General features: G+C 37.5%; 1 protein-coding gene across 2 annotated transcripts in view; it reads left to right on the forward strand.

Moving 5' to 3' along the window:
• The window catches only part of NOX4 (NADPH oxidase 4), a 155,191-nt gene that overhangs the window by 51,557 nt on the left and 81,680 nt on the right, over positions 1–21,954 (forward strand). For both annotated transcript variants that reach the window (XM_059708187.1, XM_059708188.1), the window contains 3 exons: positions 16,786–17,002; positions 19,916–20,080; positions 20,444–20,506. In XM_059708187.1, coding sequence (XP_059564170.1) covers positions 16,786–17,002; positions 19,916–20,080; positions 20,444–20,506 — 445 coding nt within the window. The remainder of the gene's footprint in view (positions 1–16,785; positions 17,003–19,915; positions 20,081–20,443; positions 20,507–21,954) is intronic.

The raw sequence follows: 21,954 nt of genomic DNA on the forward strand, positions 1-21,954 counted from the left end.
TTTTACCTTGTGTTTGTGTTGTTTTTCTTGTGAGAATCCTTAATATCTGCTCTATTAGAAAATTTCAAGTATACAATATAATGTTATTAACTATAGTCACCATGCTGTACATTAGATACTCAGAATTTATTCATCTTATTTCTAAGAGTTTATAGCCTATATAGCTTAATTTTGAATAAAAGCTTCTAGTGCATGACAAACTACTATTGATAAGTTGTGCAGCCTTTCAAAATGGACATTTCTCAACATGTTTTTTTTTTCATTGCTAAAGGCTCTGTCTGTAAGTAAATCTCTTGAAGTTATTAACCTCTGTGCCGATGTTGAGGACTTACACATATCTTTACTATGAAATGACTTGATAGTTTCATTCTTTAGCTTTTGGTTACATGAGTAAAGTGCAATTATTCAAAACAGATTACTCATATTTATATTGAGATTCCTGTTAAAGAGTATAATTTAAGTTTGAACAGAAAAATCACTGTTTGCTGAGAATGTACTCCTTTTTTAATCAATATGGTCAGTACTATAATAATGTATAGAATAATAATTTAATGTGTGATCTTTAGCCTCCTAGCATTGGTTATTAGTTTGGAATTTAAATCAATCAGTTGAAATAGCTAAAGATACCTTTAGACTTAATACTTTACATCTGTAAACATTTTGTTTTCAAGAATTCTATAACTTAGGGCATTGAAGGATCAATGTGGGTTAGAAATTTTAGAAAGTTTTACCCTTTAAGAATGAAGTGATTAGAAATTGTTTGCTGATGTCTCCACCTAAGCAGCAATTGCTTCGTATGCTTTTCCAAGTTCACTTTTATTTTCAGAGAATCTCAAATTTTGAAGGAAGGGTAAAAGATATCTTGACAAAGACTCTATGAATCTCCATACTGAAGAGCCCATTCTGTCTTTGGGAAGCTGTAATTTCCACAAAGTTCTTTATCTTTTGAACCATAATTTAATTTCTAGATAGATTAAAAAATCTATGACTCTAGAGGCTATGGAAACTGAATCAGTCTCCTCTAAATTCTGTTCATTTGTTTTTGCATGATGATATTTCAATCTCATCATTATTATAAAGGTGTTCCTTTGAATATATTAATAGTAAAATTCATTAAGCCCTTATCATGTATCTTACTAATGTTTATCTCATTAAATCCTCCCAGCAACCCTGGTAAAATCTGCTGCATTGCTGCTGTTATTATTTCTGTGAGAGAACAGGGACAGTGAGAGGTGAAGTAACTTGCCAAAACTCATGGCAATTAGGAAGAGCTTGGGTTTGACCCCAGCTATCCGATTTCTGAGCCCACATTTCTAACCCAGTACATTATGCTGGCTGCAGTTTGCTACGGCTTCCCTGTATTGCTTTTAAATATATATTTTATTGATTTCAGAGACAGAGAGGGAGAGAGAGATAGAAACATCAATAAGAGAGAATGACCAATCAGCTACCTCTTGCTTGCGCCCCACTGGGTATCGAGCCCACAACCCAGGCATGTGCCCTGACTGGGAATCTAAGCATGACCTCCTGGTTCATGGGTTGACACTCAAACACTGAGCCACACTAGCCAGGCCCCTGTATTACTTTTAAAGCTGGGAACAAAACTGAATGCAGGCTCTTTGGGCATATGATCTGATGTTTGCAGAGTGGAAGTCTTACCTTCTTTGTTTTAAATATAGCAATCAATATTATTCAAGATCCTTGTTTCATGATTATTTGTGTCCTCAGGTTCACCTAGTTTGCATTGCTGTTACCTATGTTTTAGATTTTTTCTTCATTATTTATAAGCCAATCAATTGCATGACATGCTAAAAAACACATTTTATATGCACTAAACTCAGATGTTTCTTTTCAGTGTTCAAATGAATCTTTTAAAAATACATTAATGTTCCTTTCCAAAAGATTAGATTAGCATGGCTCTTAAACAACACAGTACTTAATAGCTGCACGACTTTGACAGATATTTTCTTTTTCTTATCTAGTGGACAGGCTCAATAAAATCACCTACATTATAGGGTTATCTTAGGTTTATATAAGTAAACAAATAAATGTAGGCAGAATATACACATACTCAATAAATACTGATAGGAAAAAATATGTAGTTGTACCAATGCTAATAGCTGTATAAGTGGAGAAACACCACAGTTAACTGTTTGAAAATCAATTTATTTTAATTCTTGAAAAATAACATAGCAATTTTTTTACATTTTTTTATTGAATTATTTTGAGTGACATTGGTTAATAAAGTGATGCAGGTTTCAAGTGTACAGTCCTATAACACATCATCTGCATACTGCATCATGCACACATCCCCAAAGTCAAGTCTCTTTCCAGCACCATTTATCACCCCTTTGCCCTCTTTCACCTCTCACTACCCCCCTTTTCTCTGGCAATCACCATACTTTTGTCTGTGTCAGTTTTATTTATTTTTTCTTAATCCCTTCCATCATTTTCACCTAACCTTTCAGCTCCCTCTCCTCTGACAACTGTCAGTCTGTTCACTGTATCTATGAGTCTATTTTTATTTTGTTAATTTTGTTGAGTTGATTCCACATACCAAGTATAAGTGAATTGATATGGTATTGTCTTTCTCTGACTGGCTTACTTACTTAGCATAATACTCTCCAGGTCCAATCCATGCTGTATGTAGCAAAAGGTAAGATTTCCTTTTTTTTTTTTTTTTTTTTTTACACTTGTGAAGTATTCCGTTGTGTAAGTGCACCACAGCTTTTTTATCTGCTCATCTACTGATGGGCATTTGGGCTGCTTCCAAATCTTGGCTGTTAAGTGAAATAAGCCAGTCAGAGAAAGACAAATACCCTATGATTTCACTTATAAGTGGAATCTAAAAAACAAAGTAAACTAACAAACGAAATAGAAATAGACTCATAGATGCAGACAACAATCTGACAGGTGTTAGAGGGGAGGGAGGTTGTGGGACTGGTTGAAAAAAGGTGAAGCACTTAAGCAAAAACCAACAACTTGACAACAGTATGATAATTACCAGAAGGAAAGGGGAAGACAGATGAGGGCATGGGGGGATAAATGGTGATGGAAGGAGATTTGACTTGGGGTGGTGAACACACAATACAATATACAGATGATGTATTATAGAATTGTACACCTGAAACCTATATCATTTTATCAACCAATGCCGTCCAATAAATTCAATAAAAAAGAGAAAAGGAAGGATATTCTTTGAAAGACAAATAATTTTTATAATATTGTTAGGTCTCAAAATTCAGTTGATTTTTTTTTAATTCAGTTGATTTTTAACAATAAATGTTTATCTTGGAATTTATAAGACAGCTTCCTCCTGAGGAATTATTTTCTTCTAATTTTTAATACATCCTTCTAAGATGTTGCTATTTGTTTACTATATTAAAGACATTTCAATTCCTAAGACATCTGGGGGGAGAGGAGCCAACTGTTTCCTCTTTCCGGACATGAATATAATTGAATATTTCTTTCTTCACTTTCATTTAAAAAATCTCATCAGGAGGAGTTATATACTGCTTTCTCACGTACTAATAAAAAAAGATATTGGAGGGAAAAGCAGTTATGAATGTCACAGAACCTCAGCCTGGAGAGCCTAACCCTACTCCTTTCAAAGACATGTGAAGGGGATGCATTGTAAAAGATTTGGCACTCTAACCTCACAATCTCACTGTAATCAATACTCCCACTGGCTTTAGATCTGGAGTGTTTTTTGGTAGTAACTGTATTTCACTTTTGTATTTATACAAGGGAGAAATTATAATGTGATAATTCTGAAAAAGACAAAAGGAAGGCCCTTCCCGAATGTTTGAATGGCAATGAGAGCCAATTAATAGTGTAAATAATTTCTTGTGCCAGATCTGCTGGGCTTCTCATAAATGATTACCTGGATTATTCCTTTAAACAGAACTCTCTGCCATTTGGGACTTCTTGCCAGCAAGAGTTTGCTTTAGAGCATGATTTATATTCTACGTGAATCACTTTGTCTAGCAGTGGTTCTCAACCTTCTGGCCCTTTAAATACAGTTCCTCCTGTTGTGACCCAACCATAAAATCATTTTTGTTGCTACTTCATAACTGTAATGTTGCTACTGTTATGAATCATAATGTAAATATCTGATATGCAGGATGGTCTTAGGCGACCCCTGTGAAAGGGTCCTTCGATCGCCAAAGGGGCGCGACCCACAGGTTGAGAACCACTGGTCTAAGGGAATTTTAAAGGAATGGCTTTCTATGTGCATGTTTCTAAAAAACGTGTTCTTTAAGCCAGGGGAGCACAGTGGGCAGCCTTTGTAACATTTATGAACCAGAGGCACTGTCAACTTCATAGGAGTTTCACCTCAGGAGTTAACCAGGGTTAGACAAATATTTATGAGGATAGGCTCATTGTACTGGCTTATCCTCCCTCTGCATGGCTCCTTGGAGGAGGGAATTAAGAATATACTATTGTAGGGCAGAGGTGTTCATGCAACGTAAGTAAGTGTTAAAAGTTGCTGATTCCCGAGGATCCTCTCTTTTAGAAGCCATTTGCATTATGGGCTCTTTTCACCCACATGGACATGGCAGGAGAGGCTTGTGTGAGCTTCCTACTGGGAAGAGGCACCTGCTCTTCCTTATCGCATCAAGTGGGAACTTGGTGAAGCCCAGGGGAAAGGCAGGCCCCAAGGTTTATGTTAAGCAAATTCTGTTCTAGTCCTGAGGGAGAAAAATTTCTTTCCCTGTATTTTCTATTCAGTTTTCTTTTCCTTGCCTCTTGATTTTAAGTGATTACATGATTAGTTGTTCAAAGCCAACACTTCTGAGAATGAAATGGGTCACTATTAATAATTAAGCTGTGGATGTGGATAAACCTGTACCGATGGTTATTCTAGCTATTCCTAGGCATAAGGGAGAGTCCTAGGAGGGCTGATGAACTGCTTTTAAGGTAGACCTAGAGCCAGAAACACAAAAAGGAGACATTACTTCAAATATTCTACATGGGTATTTGGGAGTCCAGGGCCTTTAAATAATAGATGTGGTAGATTTGCCTACCTTTGTCCTGCTTTAGAGATTGTAATTAAATGTCCTCTAACATGGTGGGCAGAGGTTGAGGATTTTTGTGCCCATGATTATGGCTAAATCTTTTGCATACCATCCATCACTTACAGATGATGTCTTCTGAATACTTTCTAAATGCTTAATTTCTGATATATTGACATAATTATTATAAATTTGATGCCCATTATTTATACCATGAAGTCCTATTTCTTCAATAGAGTATGTGTTTTCAACTTGGATTCATAATCTCTGGGAATTATTTAATGGATGCTGGGAATCCATGGATTTATGAAATACAAACACATATACACTGTATATACATGTATGCATATATATGATTAAGATATATTTATATATCCTCAATTAATAATATATATATTCTCAATTCCCAAAGCTGTATGTGGCCCCAAAAGAAGTTAAAAATAATTTAACTGAATAAAGCTTCTTAAAGATAGATATTTTTCTAGACAGCTAAAATATTACATTAACATATAATATATCTCTAGCTTAAGTTTTATACAGAATTAAAACCAGTGGGTTTGTGGGAAAAATAGGAACCACTGGGCAATTTCGTTCTCACATGAAGGCAACTATAAGGAGAACTTAGAAGACAAATGTACATATGGACGTGTAAATCATACCACACCATCATTTTAGAGGATAACAATGATACTATTTGTAATATTTTTCAAGATTTAGATAATATTTAATACTAGAGTCCCAGTGCACAAATTCATGCATGGGTGGGGTCCCTCAGCCTGACTGGCAATCGGGGCCATCAAGGCTGTCTCACCCAGTCCTGATCAGGGCCAATGGGGGCCAGTTGGCTGGGGAGGGACCATGGGAGGTTGGCAGGCCAGGGAGGGACTGCTGGAGGGCTCCAGGGCGTGTCCGGCTAGTCTTGCCTAGTCCCGATCGGCTGGATCCCAGTAGCAAACTAATCTACCAATTGGAACATCTGCCCCCCTGGTGGTCAGTGCACATCATAGCGACTGGTCAAGCAGTCGGCCAAATAGGCAATTGATTGGTTAGACACTTGGGATATTAGGCTTTTATATAGATAGATAGATAGATAGATAGATAGATAGATAGATAGATAGATTAGAGGCCTGGTGCAAAGAATTTGTGCATGGGGGGAGGATGTCCCTCGGCCCGGCCTGCACCCTCTCGCAATCCGGGACTCCTCAGGTAGGATCCGTACACCTGGCCAGCAATCAGGGCCTACTGGGCCTTTCCTTCCCCTGGCTGCCAGCAGCTGGCCCCACCCCCACCACTGCCACTACTTGCGATCTGTGTGGCGATGCCCCCTCTGCCGCTGGTCACCTCCCTGTATGGGCAGTAGGTATAGGGTGCGATTGCTTGGTTGGCCTAGGCCTCCCTCTGCAAGGTGATCCCTGGCTGGCCCTACACACCCACTACAGCATTTCTGGCCAGTGGCCTGGGCCTCCTTCTGTGGGGCAATCGATCCCGGGGCACCCAGATCGATTGTCCCACAGAGGGAGGCCCTGCCCACTCACTGCGGCGCCGCCAGACAGGTGGCCTGGGCCTCCCTCTCTGGAGTGATTGATTATGGAGCCCCCCCATCAATCACCCCACAGAGGGTGGCTTGGGCCTCCCTCTGTGGGGTTATTGTGGGGTGATGTTGGAGCCCCCGACCAATCGCATTGCACCAGCCTTGGCTGGCCTGGTGCCAGTGTGTGTCATAGCATGGTTGTCCGAAAGGTCATCCAGATGGTCGTTTTGCTGTTCACTCATTCAGTTAATTTTCATATTATACTTTTATTATTATAGATGTTCCAGGTACTGTTCTTGGCTCTTTATGTGTATACATATACATATGTAGACACACACACACAAATTTTTATTAAATTCAGCACTATGAAGTAAGCACTCTTATTGTCCTCATTTTATTGGTGAGAAACGGAGGCACGGAAGGTTAAATTAGATACAGAGAACAGACTTTTAGCTGTCAGAGGGAGCAGGTAGGGAAGCCTGGATGAAAAGGTGAAAGGATTAAGCAGTGCAAATTGGTAGTTACAGATAGCCACAGAGATATGGATTGTAGCATAAGAAATATAGCCAGAAATATCAGGATAAATTTGTATGGGGTCAGGTGGGTGCTTGAGGTGGCAGGGAGACCAATCTGTGAAGTGCATGGTTTTCTGGCCACTTTATTATACATCTGAAACTGATGCAGAATGGTAGTATTAAAGCTCTAGCCGGTTTGGCTCACTGGATAGAGCGTTGGCCTGGGGACTGAAGAGTCCCGGGTTCGATTCCGGTCAAGGGCATGTACCTTGGTTGCAGGCATATCCCCAGTAGGGGGTGTGCAGGAGGCAGCTGATGACGCTTCTCTCTCATCAATGTTTCTAACTCTCTATCCCTCTCCCTTCCTCTCTGTAAAAAATCAATAAAATATATATATATATTTTTTAAAAAGAATGGTGGTATTAAATGTGAACTGTAATTGAAAAAAAAGTTTTTAATGACTACCGAAAACCACCCACTTAGTACATGATAGGGCTTTGGATTAAACCTGTCTGACCTCGGAATCCATTCTAAGCATTTAATTCCTACCCTTTTCTTGAATTCTTGAATTATTTATTCATGTTTTAGAAGGTGCTCTTGTTTACAATGAAATATGTCCATGTCATGTGAATATCTAGGCTATCATTCCAATCTATAATAATAAAAGCATAATATGCTAATTAGACCAGACATCCTTACAGACAAAGCTGGAGATGCGAGGGAAGCCTGGGTCCTGGATGCCAGAGGGAAGCTAGTGCCAGTAGTTGGGGAAGGAAGGCCTACTCTTGCACAAATTTCGTGCATTGGGCCTCTAGTTTATCTATATAAGCTGGTGAGCGAGTATGCTTATGCTTTTGTGTTTTGAATAAGAAATCAAATTTTGTTACAAGCTATTTAGCTTTCAAGATTTTGAAGGTGAAATTTTGTCCTCCAAGGAAACAGAGAAGGAAATGCCTTCTTTTTAGTACTGCTTTATAACTGTTTATTTTTTAAAATATATATATATATATTTATTGATTTCAGAGAGGAAGGGGAAGGGAGAGAGAGGAGAAACATCAATGATGAGAGAGAATCAATTGGCTGCCTCCTGCATGCCCCCTATTGAGGATCTAGCCCACAATTGAGACATGTGCCCTGACCAAGAATCCAACCATGACCTCCTCGTCAACACTCAGCAGCTGAGCCACACTGGGCAGGCCATAACCATTTCTTAAAATGTACAACCTCGTCATGGCACATAATAAATTTATTAATAAAAATAACAGTAAAATTACACTTATGTGTTATTTTTAACCTCTAAAATTCTTTTACATAAATTGGAAATAATAATTAAAAGGCTAGATTCTGGGCCACATCCAATAAAAATGCAGTGGAAGAGCCACTCTTATCAGTATTATTTATTGCTACATCTGTCTTTGTATCTCTTCACTCAGAGTACAGATTTCCACACTTTTTCTCGTCTGTTATAAGCCTCAGAGGGCACTTGCCATTGCTACCAACATAAAATAAGGATAAGAATGGGAATTGCGTAGGAAAAAAGAAGAAACCTGCATGTATACTCCTTGAAAATGTCCAGGGGAAAGATAACTTCACATAAACACCGTACACACCGGAAGTGCAGAATATTATACGCTATATAAAAGCTTAGATGAAAGGGAGAAAGTCAGGTTATAGCTTATGCTGCAGTTGAGTAGTGGGAAATTCCAGTGTTCTCTTCAGTCTGCCCCCATGATGTGTCTGTGAGTTCCAGTGTGGAAGAGAAAGCACAGCAGAGTGATGTATCCTAGATGAACTGAAGTGTTTTTCAGGGTAGGGATGGTTTTGACTGTCTTTATCAGTTGAATCCCTTTCACAAGTCATCACTCACTCAGTATTTGCTGAAGTGGAATTCTATTAATTGGATCTTAGCTAGGAATGTGCTGTCCTTTTATGCCCTTTCAATTTTCGCCAATTCTTATTGCAGATAGTAATAAAAAATAATCTGTGTGTTTTTAAGTGTAACTTGGATTCCCATTTTGGGACTGTCACTTATATTTAGTGTTATCTAGGTAATAAGTTATTATGGCAACTAGTATATCAACTCCAGTGCTAGAGGAATGAGCTATTAAGTCTTGACTATTTTGGTTGTATTCAGACTGGCACATTTTTGTTGGGAATTTTTCTGTACTTCTGTGGTTAAAACTTATTTGAAACACAGAAGGAAAAAATTAATTTCTCTTTGCTTTCTTTCACATTTTGGGTTTTGAAATTTTCACTTAAATATATAGATTGAATAAAATTCCTGAGGAATTGTCTTTCTTATATGAAATCCAAATCCCCTCCCATAATAGTATTTACATATTTCCCATACGTTAATACATATAGTGTTCTAAAACTATGACCTTTTAGACATGTGTGTGTTTCCCACTTATAATTTCCCATTCGTGGGATTAAATTTTATTTTTATGTAAAAATTGGGGTTTTTTTGCTGATATTTTATTCTGAAGCTAGGTGGGAGTGGGAATTAAGGTTACATGGTATTTTCTTCCTTAAGTATGCCATAGGTATAGATAGGTATACTATATACAGAGCATTTCCATGTACATAAATTCATTTATGCTATAAGCTACATATTCTAATGAATTTTTATCTTCTAAACTGTGAGTTTACTTTATTTCCACTTTAGGATTGAAATAGTGAGCTTCAGACGAAATATTTTTTACATAAATTTGACCTCAGTTTTTCTCTTGGGACATTATTTATAATAACAAGTGGTTCCAGCTGGAAGTACAGGATGAGGAAATTGGGGAGGAAGGAGAAGGAACAAGGGCTACATTTATTTTAAGAAACGTTTTTATTACATTAGTGTTTTATCTCTCACTGCCATTTTAGTAAAGCCTGAAAGCAGAAGGAATGCTGAGAAATATTGGATCCTTACCTATTTTTTTCTTTCCAAGAGGTCAAAATCTTTATTTTTCTATACTCATGAAGCAGAGAGTAACAGGTACCCTCCCTCTTTTTCAGCTGAGGAAACTTAGTAAGATTTCCAATTCTAATTCAGACATTTCGAGAAGGTTCATGTCTTTATCCTATGCTTTTACCCCAAGGTTTAGTTTTGCTAGCTGCCTAGTGTCTGTGGCAAACTACTTAATTTGCGGGGTTCAATGCAAAATGAAAATGTGGGGCCTCTTGATAAAAAATTATTAAGCGTTTCAACATGGTGACAACAGAGTATTGAACCAATCACAGGACCTTTCTAAGAGCTGGGTCTCCTGAGACTGCACAGGCCACACGCATGATGCTGGCCCCGCCTGTGTTGCCGTGTCTTGCATCTTGGGTAGTGCCATCAGTAAGAACTAGACACAGTGCATGCTCAACTCAAGCTGCAGGATGCAAACACACTCAGGTGTCAGCAGTAAGAGCCCAGGAAAGAAGGTAGCAGCAAGAGCCAGTGGGGATAAGAGTAAAAGCTTTGGTTTGAGGGGAACAGGTGATTAGGGTTTCCTCGAGGCACATTAGGTCCCCAGTTTAGGAAATCTCTCTACTTCTAGATGCTGCTCTAAAGGTTGCCAGATGACTCCCAGTCAGGACACATACCTAGGTTGCTGGTCAATCCCCAGTCCAGGTGTCTGCTGATGTTAGAATTGGCCTAGGGTCAGGGCAGGGTTAAGTTCTCAGATTGGACTTGGCAATATTGGAGGGTGAAGAGGGATGATGTAAGTTGCAGACTGAATTTTTCTTAAAAAAATACATATTTTTATTGATTTCAGAGAGAGAGAGAGAGAATCATTGCTTGGCTGCCTTCTGCATGCCCCATACTGGGGATCGAGCCAGCAACCCCGGGCATGTGTCCTGACTGGAAATTGAACCATGACCTCCTGGTTCCTAGGTTGATGCTCAACCACTGAGCCACACTTGTCGAGCTGCAGACTGAATTAATGCTATTTCCTACCAAGGTGAATGTACATACATGTTCTATTTTATTAAATACCATATGCAAAATTTAGACATGTTGTTTAAAGTTAGAATATGAGTTCAAACTCACTTCTGTGTTTGTTAAAGCCAGATGACTTGCCAGGCGGAGTGGCTCAGTTGGTTGAGTGTTGTCTTGTGCACCAGAAGGTTGCCTGTTAATTCCCAGTCAGGGCACATACCTGGGTTGCTGGTTCAATCCCCAGTCCAAGTACATATGGAAGGCAGCCTGTGATGTTTCCCTCTCACATCAATGTGTCAATGTTTCTCTCTGTCTCTGCCTCTGTCTCTGTCTCTCCGTTTCTCTCTCCAAGAGTACTAATTAAAACAAACAAACAACAAAAACACACAAAACAGATGACTCTTCAATCATGTATTTCAACAACAACCATCACAAAATGTTGTCTATACATTCACTACTTCATTCAATGAATATTCATTGAACCATTTCTATAAATTACAGGCACAGTGATAGCACCAGAAAAATAGCGGGGTCAATCACAGGACAAATTCTTGACCTGAAGTAGTGTACATTCTAGTGGAGTACAGAATTCAGTGAATTCCATTAGGTTTTGAAATATTGAATTTGAGTGTATTTTCTTAAGTTCTTTTTTGTACTTGATGCAAAGTTAAAAGAACTTTGAGAAACAAGTTATTTTTTTTCTGTAAATAATAGAAACATTTTGACTAACAGAAACCAGGTAAAAATTAGGTTTCTCGTGGGGCAAGGATTTTTTCTTCACTTTCTAAAAGCACCCAAACAAAAGTAGCATGAATGACATTGCATTTATTAGAAATTTATACATGCAATTAAAGTAGGGATGATTTCGCGATTCTCCTTTACAAAATACCATCTTTGTAATACTCAACTTTTGCCACAACATATTTTTTTATGAGTTATATGCTGTAACCACTAGGGTTTATTCTGAGTACTACATTTTTTATTATTTTTATCACAGCCATGATAGTATAACTATAATATCTCTTCAAAAAAAAGGGATAAAAAAGAAAAACCTATTTTTGAAACAGTGTTGAGTGTTGAAAGCATATCTTGAAACTCTTAGTGCAAAAACAATAGCATCCACAAACTTGTATTTTGATACATGACAAAATCTTTGATATCTCCTAATAGAACACTCGAAATTCCAAAGAGACTTCAAAATCTTTGGAACATAGTTCACTATAACTAAAAATAAGTAATAAGCATTCCTGTTCTCACATGCTCTGTGAGCCTCCTTTCCCTGCCCCCAACTGTATCACTGCCTTTACTTGGCAAGATTTTCTGTTTACCATTCACTAAGATCCTTTTTCCTTCCTGTTTTCTGCTTTCAAATTATATATCATTTAATTACGAAAGATACAATACACATATGCAAGAATGTTTCCTATATTTTAACTATTAGATATATTTGTTATATTCAACCAAATTACATGGTTATTTCTATAGAAATGCATTGAAGGTTTCTCATGTGCAGGAAACTTGCTGGAGGGCTCAGCTCACAAGGTTTGGCAGTGAGTATGGACATAGGGGGTTTATATAAATGAATAAGAGGTGATCCCCTCTTCTAATTTGGGAATAAACCACCTGCTTTGTTCATCTCGCTCCCTCATATTGCAATGTCATTCTCCTTTTCTCTAACCATTGGGACCTCTGCATCCTTCATTATGTCCTCCATGAAGCCCTTTCCAGAATGTCATAATCAAAGTTCATTATCTTATTTACCCTTACGAGGTCACTATATATCTATATGGCATTACTCATTTTGCTTTTTTGTTATTGTTGCTTTCACGTCTGATTATACCCATTATAGCTGTGGCTATTCAATTTAAATTAATTAAAATGAAATAATATGAAACATTCAGTTTTTTTGCCTGCACTAGCCACATTTCAGTTGCTCAATATCCACATGTAACTCATGGTTTCCATATCAGATAGTGCAGATTTAGACTCTTTTCACCATCACAGAAAGTTAAATCGTAAGCTTCTTGACGGTAGGGGCTATATCATTTAAATTAATAAGGTTCAAAACAATAAAATAATACATGTAAAATATGAATATCTCTGTGGTGATGTGGGGCAAGAGGAAAGATCAGGATTGTTTGGCATATGGACACAGAGCTGCCTGATACTTAAAACTCTCTTGTATTTGGGAAGATAACATTAAACTCAGAAGGAAGACAAGTAAGTTATATCTGCTTAAATTATATTATGTAGGTACAGTGATTCAAAAAATCATATAAACCACACACATTCAATTTTAACAGATGTGGTCACAATGAAGTGAATGGATTAAAGAGATATTTGATTTTCATCTACCAACCCAAGTATCCAGAATATCTAGTTTACATTCCTATTCAAATTTCTTCAGAATGAAACTATTGAAATATAATCTTAAAGAAATAGTATATTCTTTAAAATGTATCCTCTATGAATTCTAAGAAATTCTGTATTATTAAAAAAAAATGAGGACTCCTATTTTTTACTAGTACAATGAAAAAGTAAGTTACTATGTTTAATGAAACTTGAAGAATAACATTAAAGTATTGATTTAATGGTCATGTATTTCCATAAATTTTTGTTCAGTGCATACATTGGTCTTTAATGTCAGAATATTGTCCATAATCAGGATGGGAATTCTGTAGGGGGTAGGCCTGTTGCAGGCGCATGGCCTTGGCTCTGACTTGGCCACTGATTGACAGTGTGGTCTTGGGCAGATCACTTAAGAGCTCCAAAAGTTTTCCCTCATTCAAAATGGGGCCACTGATCTTTGCACACACATTTGTCGTGAAGTTTATGAAAATAGGCATTGAAGCATCAAGCACCTCTTTGACGTGCCCAGTGCCTGTCCTTTCAATACTGAGCTCAGAATTTGCCAGTGTCATTCCTTGTGAACCCATCTCTATCTTTACCACCTAATTTAGCCAAATTACCTGCGATTCCATACTTGATTGATATTTTCTTCATTACATTTTTGTTTGTTGTCATTGTCTGTCTATAAACCTTTTCTCTTTTACATGTTAGTTTGATGGCAAAAATTACAAACCGAGACAAAGAAAAGAACACTTTAATGGGGTTTTAAGACAGAGGTAGCCTATGCCATTTACCTCGAGAGGAGCTTAAAATAGCGGAAGTGCCTCAGAATTAAGAAGGATTCTAGAATATTATGGGTCACTTTGTATACCAAGATCAGCAACACTGATTATTTGACTGAGCTGACCTGAAGAGTTGTACTGCATAGTGACAACATTTATCATTCTAAGAACCATTAGCACACCGGGTCATGTTCACCTCAACAACACTGTTATGACTTTGGAGAAGGAATAAATAACATTCCTTTGCCTGGTGTTAATTAGCCCCCTTCCATCACACACATACATACACACACACACACACAAGGAATACCCCCTTCTAACACACACGCGCACACACACACACACATACACATATGTGCATACACATACCACACACACACACACACACACACACACACACACACACTCTCTATCTGACCTTATTTCCAGGGTTTTATTCATTTGAACTCCTTTATTTTATTATTACTTCTTTAACCAATTTGCTGTGCATGATATAGGTTTTTGGAGTTAGAGACATGAGGTTTCTGAATCCAATATTTTGAGTACTACTTAGTTAATCTCTTACCCAAATCTTTCATCTTTGTAAGGAGAATAAAAACATTTACCTTGTATGATAATTTTGATTTGAAATTTAAGTGAGAAATAGATGTTTAAAAAAATCCTGACATGCTTTCTTAATAAATATTAATATTTCCCTACTTTACCTTTTAAAGAGGAAGTTGTTAGGATCCAGTGGACTAACGTGCTATATAACGAGAGAACATAGGATTTGAGTGAGACCTGGGTTCAAATCTTGGTTCTGCCACTTATCAGTTGTGTGTCCCTGGGTGTTTATTAAAATAGTATCTTAACTTGTAAAGTGGGAATAACAATTCCTACTTCATTCAGTGGTTATGGGGGTAATGTGAAATGTATATAACTGCTCTGTATTAGTCCTGGTGTCTCCCATACATTAATAACATATTACTAAAACACTCTATTCCGATTATTATCTGTGGTCTAACTTACATTTAGCTACTTCCAACATATCTTCCACTAGATTATAAGTTTCTGGAGGGTTAAGGGCCAGATTTGACTCCTTTTTGAACTTTATAGAACCACCTAGACTAGTACCAAGTGTGTTACGCCAATGTTTGTTCAACTTCTGGCTAGTAGAATAAATGCCTGAGATGTTTGGCCTGCCCATTCGTCAGCCTCCACCCTCAGGATGGCCAATAGGAGCAACAGGTTTTAATAAATCATTACTTGTAATGGAAGCTGAGTCAAATTAATGGGTTTTCCAAGCATAATGACATAACAATTACATGCTATGACTAGAACTCTATGAAGGATTATGTACTTGGCTCACATTTATATAATTATCCATTAATTTATTCTGTACCTAGGCCCTGTCTATTGCTTACTTTAAAAGAAATATATGTGTGGCCTATTCATGATTATTATGAAATACAGCCCCCTACTTAGATGCTCCTGATATGTACCATGCTCTTTAATGGTGACTATTTATAAGGAAGAACATAAACAAAAAAGAAGAAAGAGAATTAAACATAAGCAAAAAGGTAAAAAGGAGAATGACCAGTCGAGTAGGTAGTGCCTTCCACTGTGACTGTCTTGGCTATTGCTTTTCTAGCTTTTATATGTGGAGCTATTTAGTATCATTATTCATAATATTCTTTTGTGGTTTTACAATAGTATCTTCATGAAATCATTATAACTGTGATGTAATAAAGTATACTTTATTAATGTATTAAAATTAATTACTTGGCAGCATGAAGGGAAATTTTAAAACATACCTTTGCCAACCAAGAAACATAATTTTATAAATAAAAATTTCAATATCTTTAAAATAAAATGGCAACACACTGAAAAACTTCCACTGCTTTTCAAAATCTTATCTTTAAAAAAAAATGATGTTCTGTACAATCTACAATTTAATGCACTATCCCCATGATATAGATCTTACTTTATTCCTTATTGATAAGAAATGCAGAAAACAGAAAGTTGAATGTCATATTTAGAGTGTCACAAAATATGGAACAATCTGAATGGGATTTTAGGATTTTGGCCTGGCTGATTTCTTATTTTGAGCCTTTTATGTGATCTTGTTTATGGAGAAATAAAAAACACACAAATGGTTTATGGCCTGATTACTATGTATTAATTGTTTTCAGACCATAAGAGATGCAAGCTTCCAGTTGTCTGTCATGTTTATTTTACATTTCTCTGTAAACCAGTTAGGCATGTTTTATTCAATTTTAGCCAAACCAAATATGATTCCTGTGTTTTTTTTTCATTTGTGCTCTGAGATATAACAAAGTACCCATCATTATAGTGTTTATTGAAGTGAAACTTGTGATTATATGAATGCTTAATGGATTTGGGAAAAAAGACTAGCAAATTAAAAAATACTTATAAAGATCAAATGTGTTTGTACCTTCAATTCATTTGTGGCATTTTGGGGGTGGGAGGGGGAGGGGAGCTACATCTTTGGTTTAGTAAAATAGTAAAGAATTTATTAAAATTTTAAAATTTTCTCTGTTGCTCTTAAGTAAGATATATGAGAAACACTTTTTGGATAGATACTACATAAAGTTAACAAGAAGGATTTATTTTCTTATACTGTGTTCCCTGATTTCAATTGTTTTTTCATCTTCCTGTTTTTTTCTTAATTTAATTTTAGAGGGTTGTTGAAGTATCAAACCAATATAGATACGCACCCTCCAGGCTGCATCAATCTTAATGGAACCCGGTACCGGAATACTCACTTACCTGAAAATCTCTCAGAACATTTTCATGAATCTTTTCCTGGAGGGTTTTCAAAACCAGAGGAGGTTACCCGGAACACATCTTTGAAGATTTGTCAGGAAGAGCCCAGGTTTCAAGCTAACTTTCCACAGGTCTGATTAATTTTATGTGTTTGATGGTCTCTGCAAAATGGGTATTTCCATAGCAATTGATCAAACATGTTTTTGAAGTTACATAAGGCAATTCTTATAATTAATTTTATGTGTTTGATGGTCTCTGCAAAATGGGTATTTCCATAGCAATTGATCAAACATGTTTTTGAAGTTACATAAAGCAATTATTCTTACGGAACAGAACATTTTAGGATGTTTCAATAGCAAGTTACTGCATTACATGATAGGCAGCTGACAGTTCCAAGAGAAAGACCTATAGCATTATGGAATATAACCAACCATATGATCTCTGCATACTATGGCACTGGTGTTTGCCACAAGAAAGGTAACAAAGATATGCTCCCCATCCATTGAGAAAAATAGGTGGAATATTAAAAACAATAGTGAAAGAACTAATACTAATAATATTTGTGATACAATATTATATGTACAATATTATAAATAATAAATTAAAATTAATTTATTGACTGCTTAATATCTGCTAGGCAGTGTGCTAAAATGCACTGTATGCATAATTTTTTCAATAGTCACAATAACAATTACTATAATCCTCAACTACTGCCATCCTCAATTTTCTGATGAGGAAATTCCTGCTTGAATATATAAAATACCTTGAGCAAACTCTACAAACAAACGTGCGGCAGAAGTAGAGTGCAAAACTAGGTCTTTGAGTAAAATGCTTGCTCTTGGAATACTTTCCCAAGGGCCATAATGTTCCCCCTGGGAGGCTGTGGGAGCTGCCCAGGTGGGAATTATGCCCTGTCATCTTTATCTGTACAAAGTGGAAGTATGGTAAATAGTGATGTCGAGTGTCTGTTTTAAGAAGAAGAAAGTAAATTAGAAAATAAAGGCAGTCAGATACAAGGTGATGGAAAGACACTAGACTTCAGGTGGTAAGAGTATACAGATATTGTATTATAAAGTTGCACACCTGAAATTTATATAGTGTTATAAACCTGTATTACCCCCAATAAATTTAATTTTTAAAAAAAGAAGAAAGAGGAGTCAAAAAGTAGAGTGATTTGTTGATGGCTTTGAAATGTGTGTGTTAGTCTTTTTTATTGATTTTTTACAGAGAGGGAGAGAGATAGAGGGTTAGAAACATCGATGAGAGAGAAACATCAATCAGCTGCCTCCTGCACACCTCCTACTGGGGATGTGCCTGCAACCAAGGTACATGCCCTTGACTGGAATCGAACCTGGGACCCTTCAGTCCACTGGTCGATGCTCTATCCACTGAGCCAAACCAGTTAGGGCATGTGTATTAGTCTTGTGTTTATTATTAATCCTCTAAATTTCTATTAAGCTTTACAATTGCCCAAACTTTTTTGCAATATGTTAGGAAGGGCAGGTATTTTGACTCCCATTTTACTTATGTGCAACTTGATGCTCAAAGGGTAACTATCCCAAAGTTGCCAAACTGCTGCTGCATTGCAGAACTTGTCCTGTGATGCTTACACATGGTGCCAAACTAAATGTCAGGAAAAGGCATGATCTGTCTGCAGGCGGGAGGACGGTCCGGAGTAACTGTGTAAGTAGGTTTTAAAAAGTGACCATTAAGATAAGTTTGGGTTAGGAGTCGGCAAGTGCTGCGGGAAGTATAGTGTGCAGTTGTAGGAGAAAGCTTGGCTACACAGCCTTCTGGACTCCCCAGAGTATGCGGTTATCCTGGGATCTGGGCAATCTCTCAGCACACGTGCAAAATTGTTACGCTTTCCAGATTCTAAATATAATCTTAGATGTTCATGTTAGATTTATCATTTGAAAGTAAGTTGAAAACAACATGCCTAGCCTATACCATATTTAAAAATATGTTCACATATTTTACATTTTGTATATGTGCATTATGCATATACATATGCATTAAAATATCTAGTTGTGTTTTTTTTTTAATGAACATTGGACTGATACATTTTTTTTCTAAAATCGTCTTGAAATTTATTTGAGCTTTAGCTTCTTTTTTAAATATGTTTTTTACTGATTTTTAGAGAGAGGGGAGGGGAGAGGGATAGAGGGTTAGAAACACCCATGAGAGATTCATTGATTGACTGCCTTCTGCACACCCCTCACTGGGAATCAAGCCTGCAACCGGGGCATGTGCCCTGACTGGGATTTGAACAGGTGTCCTCTTGGCTCAGGGGTCAATGCTCAACCACTAAGCCACTCTGTCCAGGCTTAACTTCCCTTTTATCTCTCTTTAGAGAAAAGTATAATCTAAATACATTATATATGAGTTGTGTATATAGAATGATGTATGCAACAATGTATGACTTACTGTTGATGGTAGTTAGACCCTGAGCAATGGTTTGAGGATAGGGTCTTGATATTACTATACCATTTATTTTATACTTTACTCTTATTTGAATAACTTGCTGTAAGAATCTTTCATTTGTTTACACATTATTTAAAACTAGAGGCCCGGTGCACAACATTTGTGCACGGAGTGGGGGAGGGGAGATGGTTCCTCAGCCTGGCCTGCACCCTCTCGCAATCTGAGGCCCCTTAGGGGATGTCCCTCGCAATCTGGGACCACTGGCTCCTAACCTCTCACCTGCCTGCCTGCCTGATTGCCCCTAACCACCTCTGCCTGCCTGCCTAATTGCCCCTACCACTTTTCCTGCCTGTCTGATTTCCCCTAACAACTCTGCCTGCCTGATCACCCCTAACCACCTCTGCCTCAGCCCCCACTGCCGCGGCTTCACCCAGAAGGATGTCTGAAATGACGTCGGGAAGGTTGTTTGGCTGTCCGGTCTAATTAGCATATTATGCTTTTATTATTATAGATAACAGATTACAATATTTTTACTGTAGCGTGTGAAATAAACAATTAGACAGGATATGAGTCTTACAATGCAAGTATTTTTTAAAGTGCGTTTCAAAAATTCTCTGTAGACTTGGCTTTGGATTTCTGGACCTTTGTGCCTATATTGTGCTGAAAGGCTCTACAGGTGCATCCGGAGTAGTAAGCCAGTCACCATCATCTCCGTTATCAGTCACCCTGCAGATGTTATGGAAATTCGAATGGTCAAAGAAAATTTTAAAGCAAGACCTGGCCAGGTGAGTCATTGTTCAGCAACTTTTAAAATACCTTTTATTATTTTTTGTTGTTATTTTTAGGATATTTTTTCAATTGATTTTTTATTGAGAGTGGAAGGGGGGCGGGGATGAGACAAAGAGAGAGAAACAGCGATTTGAAAAAGACACATAAATTGGCCTTGACCAGGACTGGGGATCAAATATGCAACCCAGGTCCGTGCACTTCACTGGGAATCAAATTCAAGACCCTTCAGTTTAAGGAACCAGCCAGGGCATAAAATACCTTTTATTCTTATGTAATTTTTGAAAATTAGCATACAAGTGCCACTTTGGAATATTAAAACTTCTCTCTTGGTCATTTAAAATCTTTTTGTTGCTTTTCAGTATATCACTCTACATTGCCCCAGTGTGTCTGCATTAGAAAATCACCCATTTACCCTCACAATGGTAAGAAACTTGTTTTTTTAATTTTTTAAAAATGAAATGCATATCTTACTTTTTTATACTCCACCTAATTCTAAAAATCATTCAAGGCTGTCACAAGATCCTTATGTAAGTAAGTCATCTTTTTGCAGAGAAATATGTTTATCTGTACAGAAACTTTGTAACTATTTATTTATTATTTTACTAGGGGCCTGGTGCACGAAATTCATGCACTGGGTGTGTGTGTGGGGGGGGGGGAGTGTCCCTCAGCCCAGCCTGCCCCCTCTCACATCCTGGGAGCCCTCAGGCGTTGACCCCCATCACCCTCCAATCGCAGGCTCCACCCCTGCCCAGGCCTAACACCTCTGGCTGAGGCGTCTGGCCCGGGCAGCGGGGACCCACAGCTGCAGCGGCCCCACGATCGTGGGCTCCGCTTTAGGCCCAGGCAAGGGACCCCTAGCTCCCGGGACTGCCAGCTTCGACCGTGTCTAGCTCCCATCGCTGGCTCCACCCCTACTTCCTGCTATCACTGGCCAGGGCAGAAAAGGCGCCTGATTCTCCGATCATGGCTGGGGGGCAGGGCAAAGGCGGCCCCAGGGCCGCCTTTGCCCTGCTCCCCAGCTCTTAGCTCCCCCCTGGGTTTCTGATCACTGTCAGTGGCAGGGGGCTTCTTCCTGCTTTCCCTTCCGCCTCCCTGCATTGTGCCTACATATGCAAATTAACCGCCATCTTGTTGGCAGTTAATTTGCATATAGCCCTGATTAGCCAATGAAAAGGGTATCGTCGTACGCCAATTACCATTGTTCTCTTTTATTAGTGTAGATGCTATTTTAAAATTCATAGTAATATATTTAAAATTTATTAAATCTTTTTTATTCAAAATACATACTTTTTTATAATTGCACTTTTTCTTTTGTGGATTATGTACCAAAACATAATCTGTGCATGATTTTCTTTAAAGAAACTGCATTTCTTTAAAGAGATTGAGTTGTGGTAGCGGCATAAGAAAATCCAGGCAGTGTTTAGACAAGAAAAAGTCCAGTGTAATAGTCCTGTATATGGGGGAGACAAAGAAAAATAAGGTAAACAAAGTAAAATGGAATAATAATGGAGGGGGCTAGCTAAGTAATGGAATCACCATATATTTTAGCACATTGTTTACATTATTTTATGCATTCTAAAAATGGCATGAAATAAAAAAGTAAATAATTCACATTTAAATAAGATAAATTTGGAACTTTCCCTCATTTTCCCCTTTCCAATTATTTTTATTTCGAGTTTAACATATATTCCTCTAGACATTTTACTTTATAATTTGGCATATATAACTGTTTGGCATTTTTGATGAATTATTTGTTTTATAATTTTCTCTTTTTACTCAACAATATATTATGGAAAACTTTTCATTTACGTCTTATATGCCTCACTCTTTTTAATGACTACATAAAATTTTATAAGTTACTTAATATTCC

Source organism: Myotis daubentonii, chromosome 9 (assembly GCF_963259705.1).
Source record: "Myotis daubentonii chromosome 9, mMyoDau2.1, whole genome shotgun sequence".
Taxonomy (NCBI): Eukaryota; Metazoa; Chordata; class Mammalia; order Chiroptera; family Vespertilionidae; genus Myotis; species Myotis daubentonii.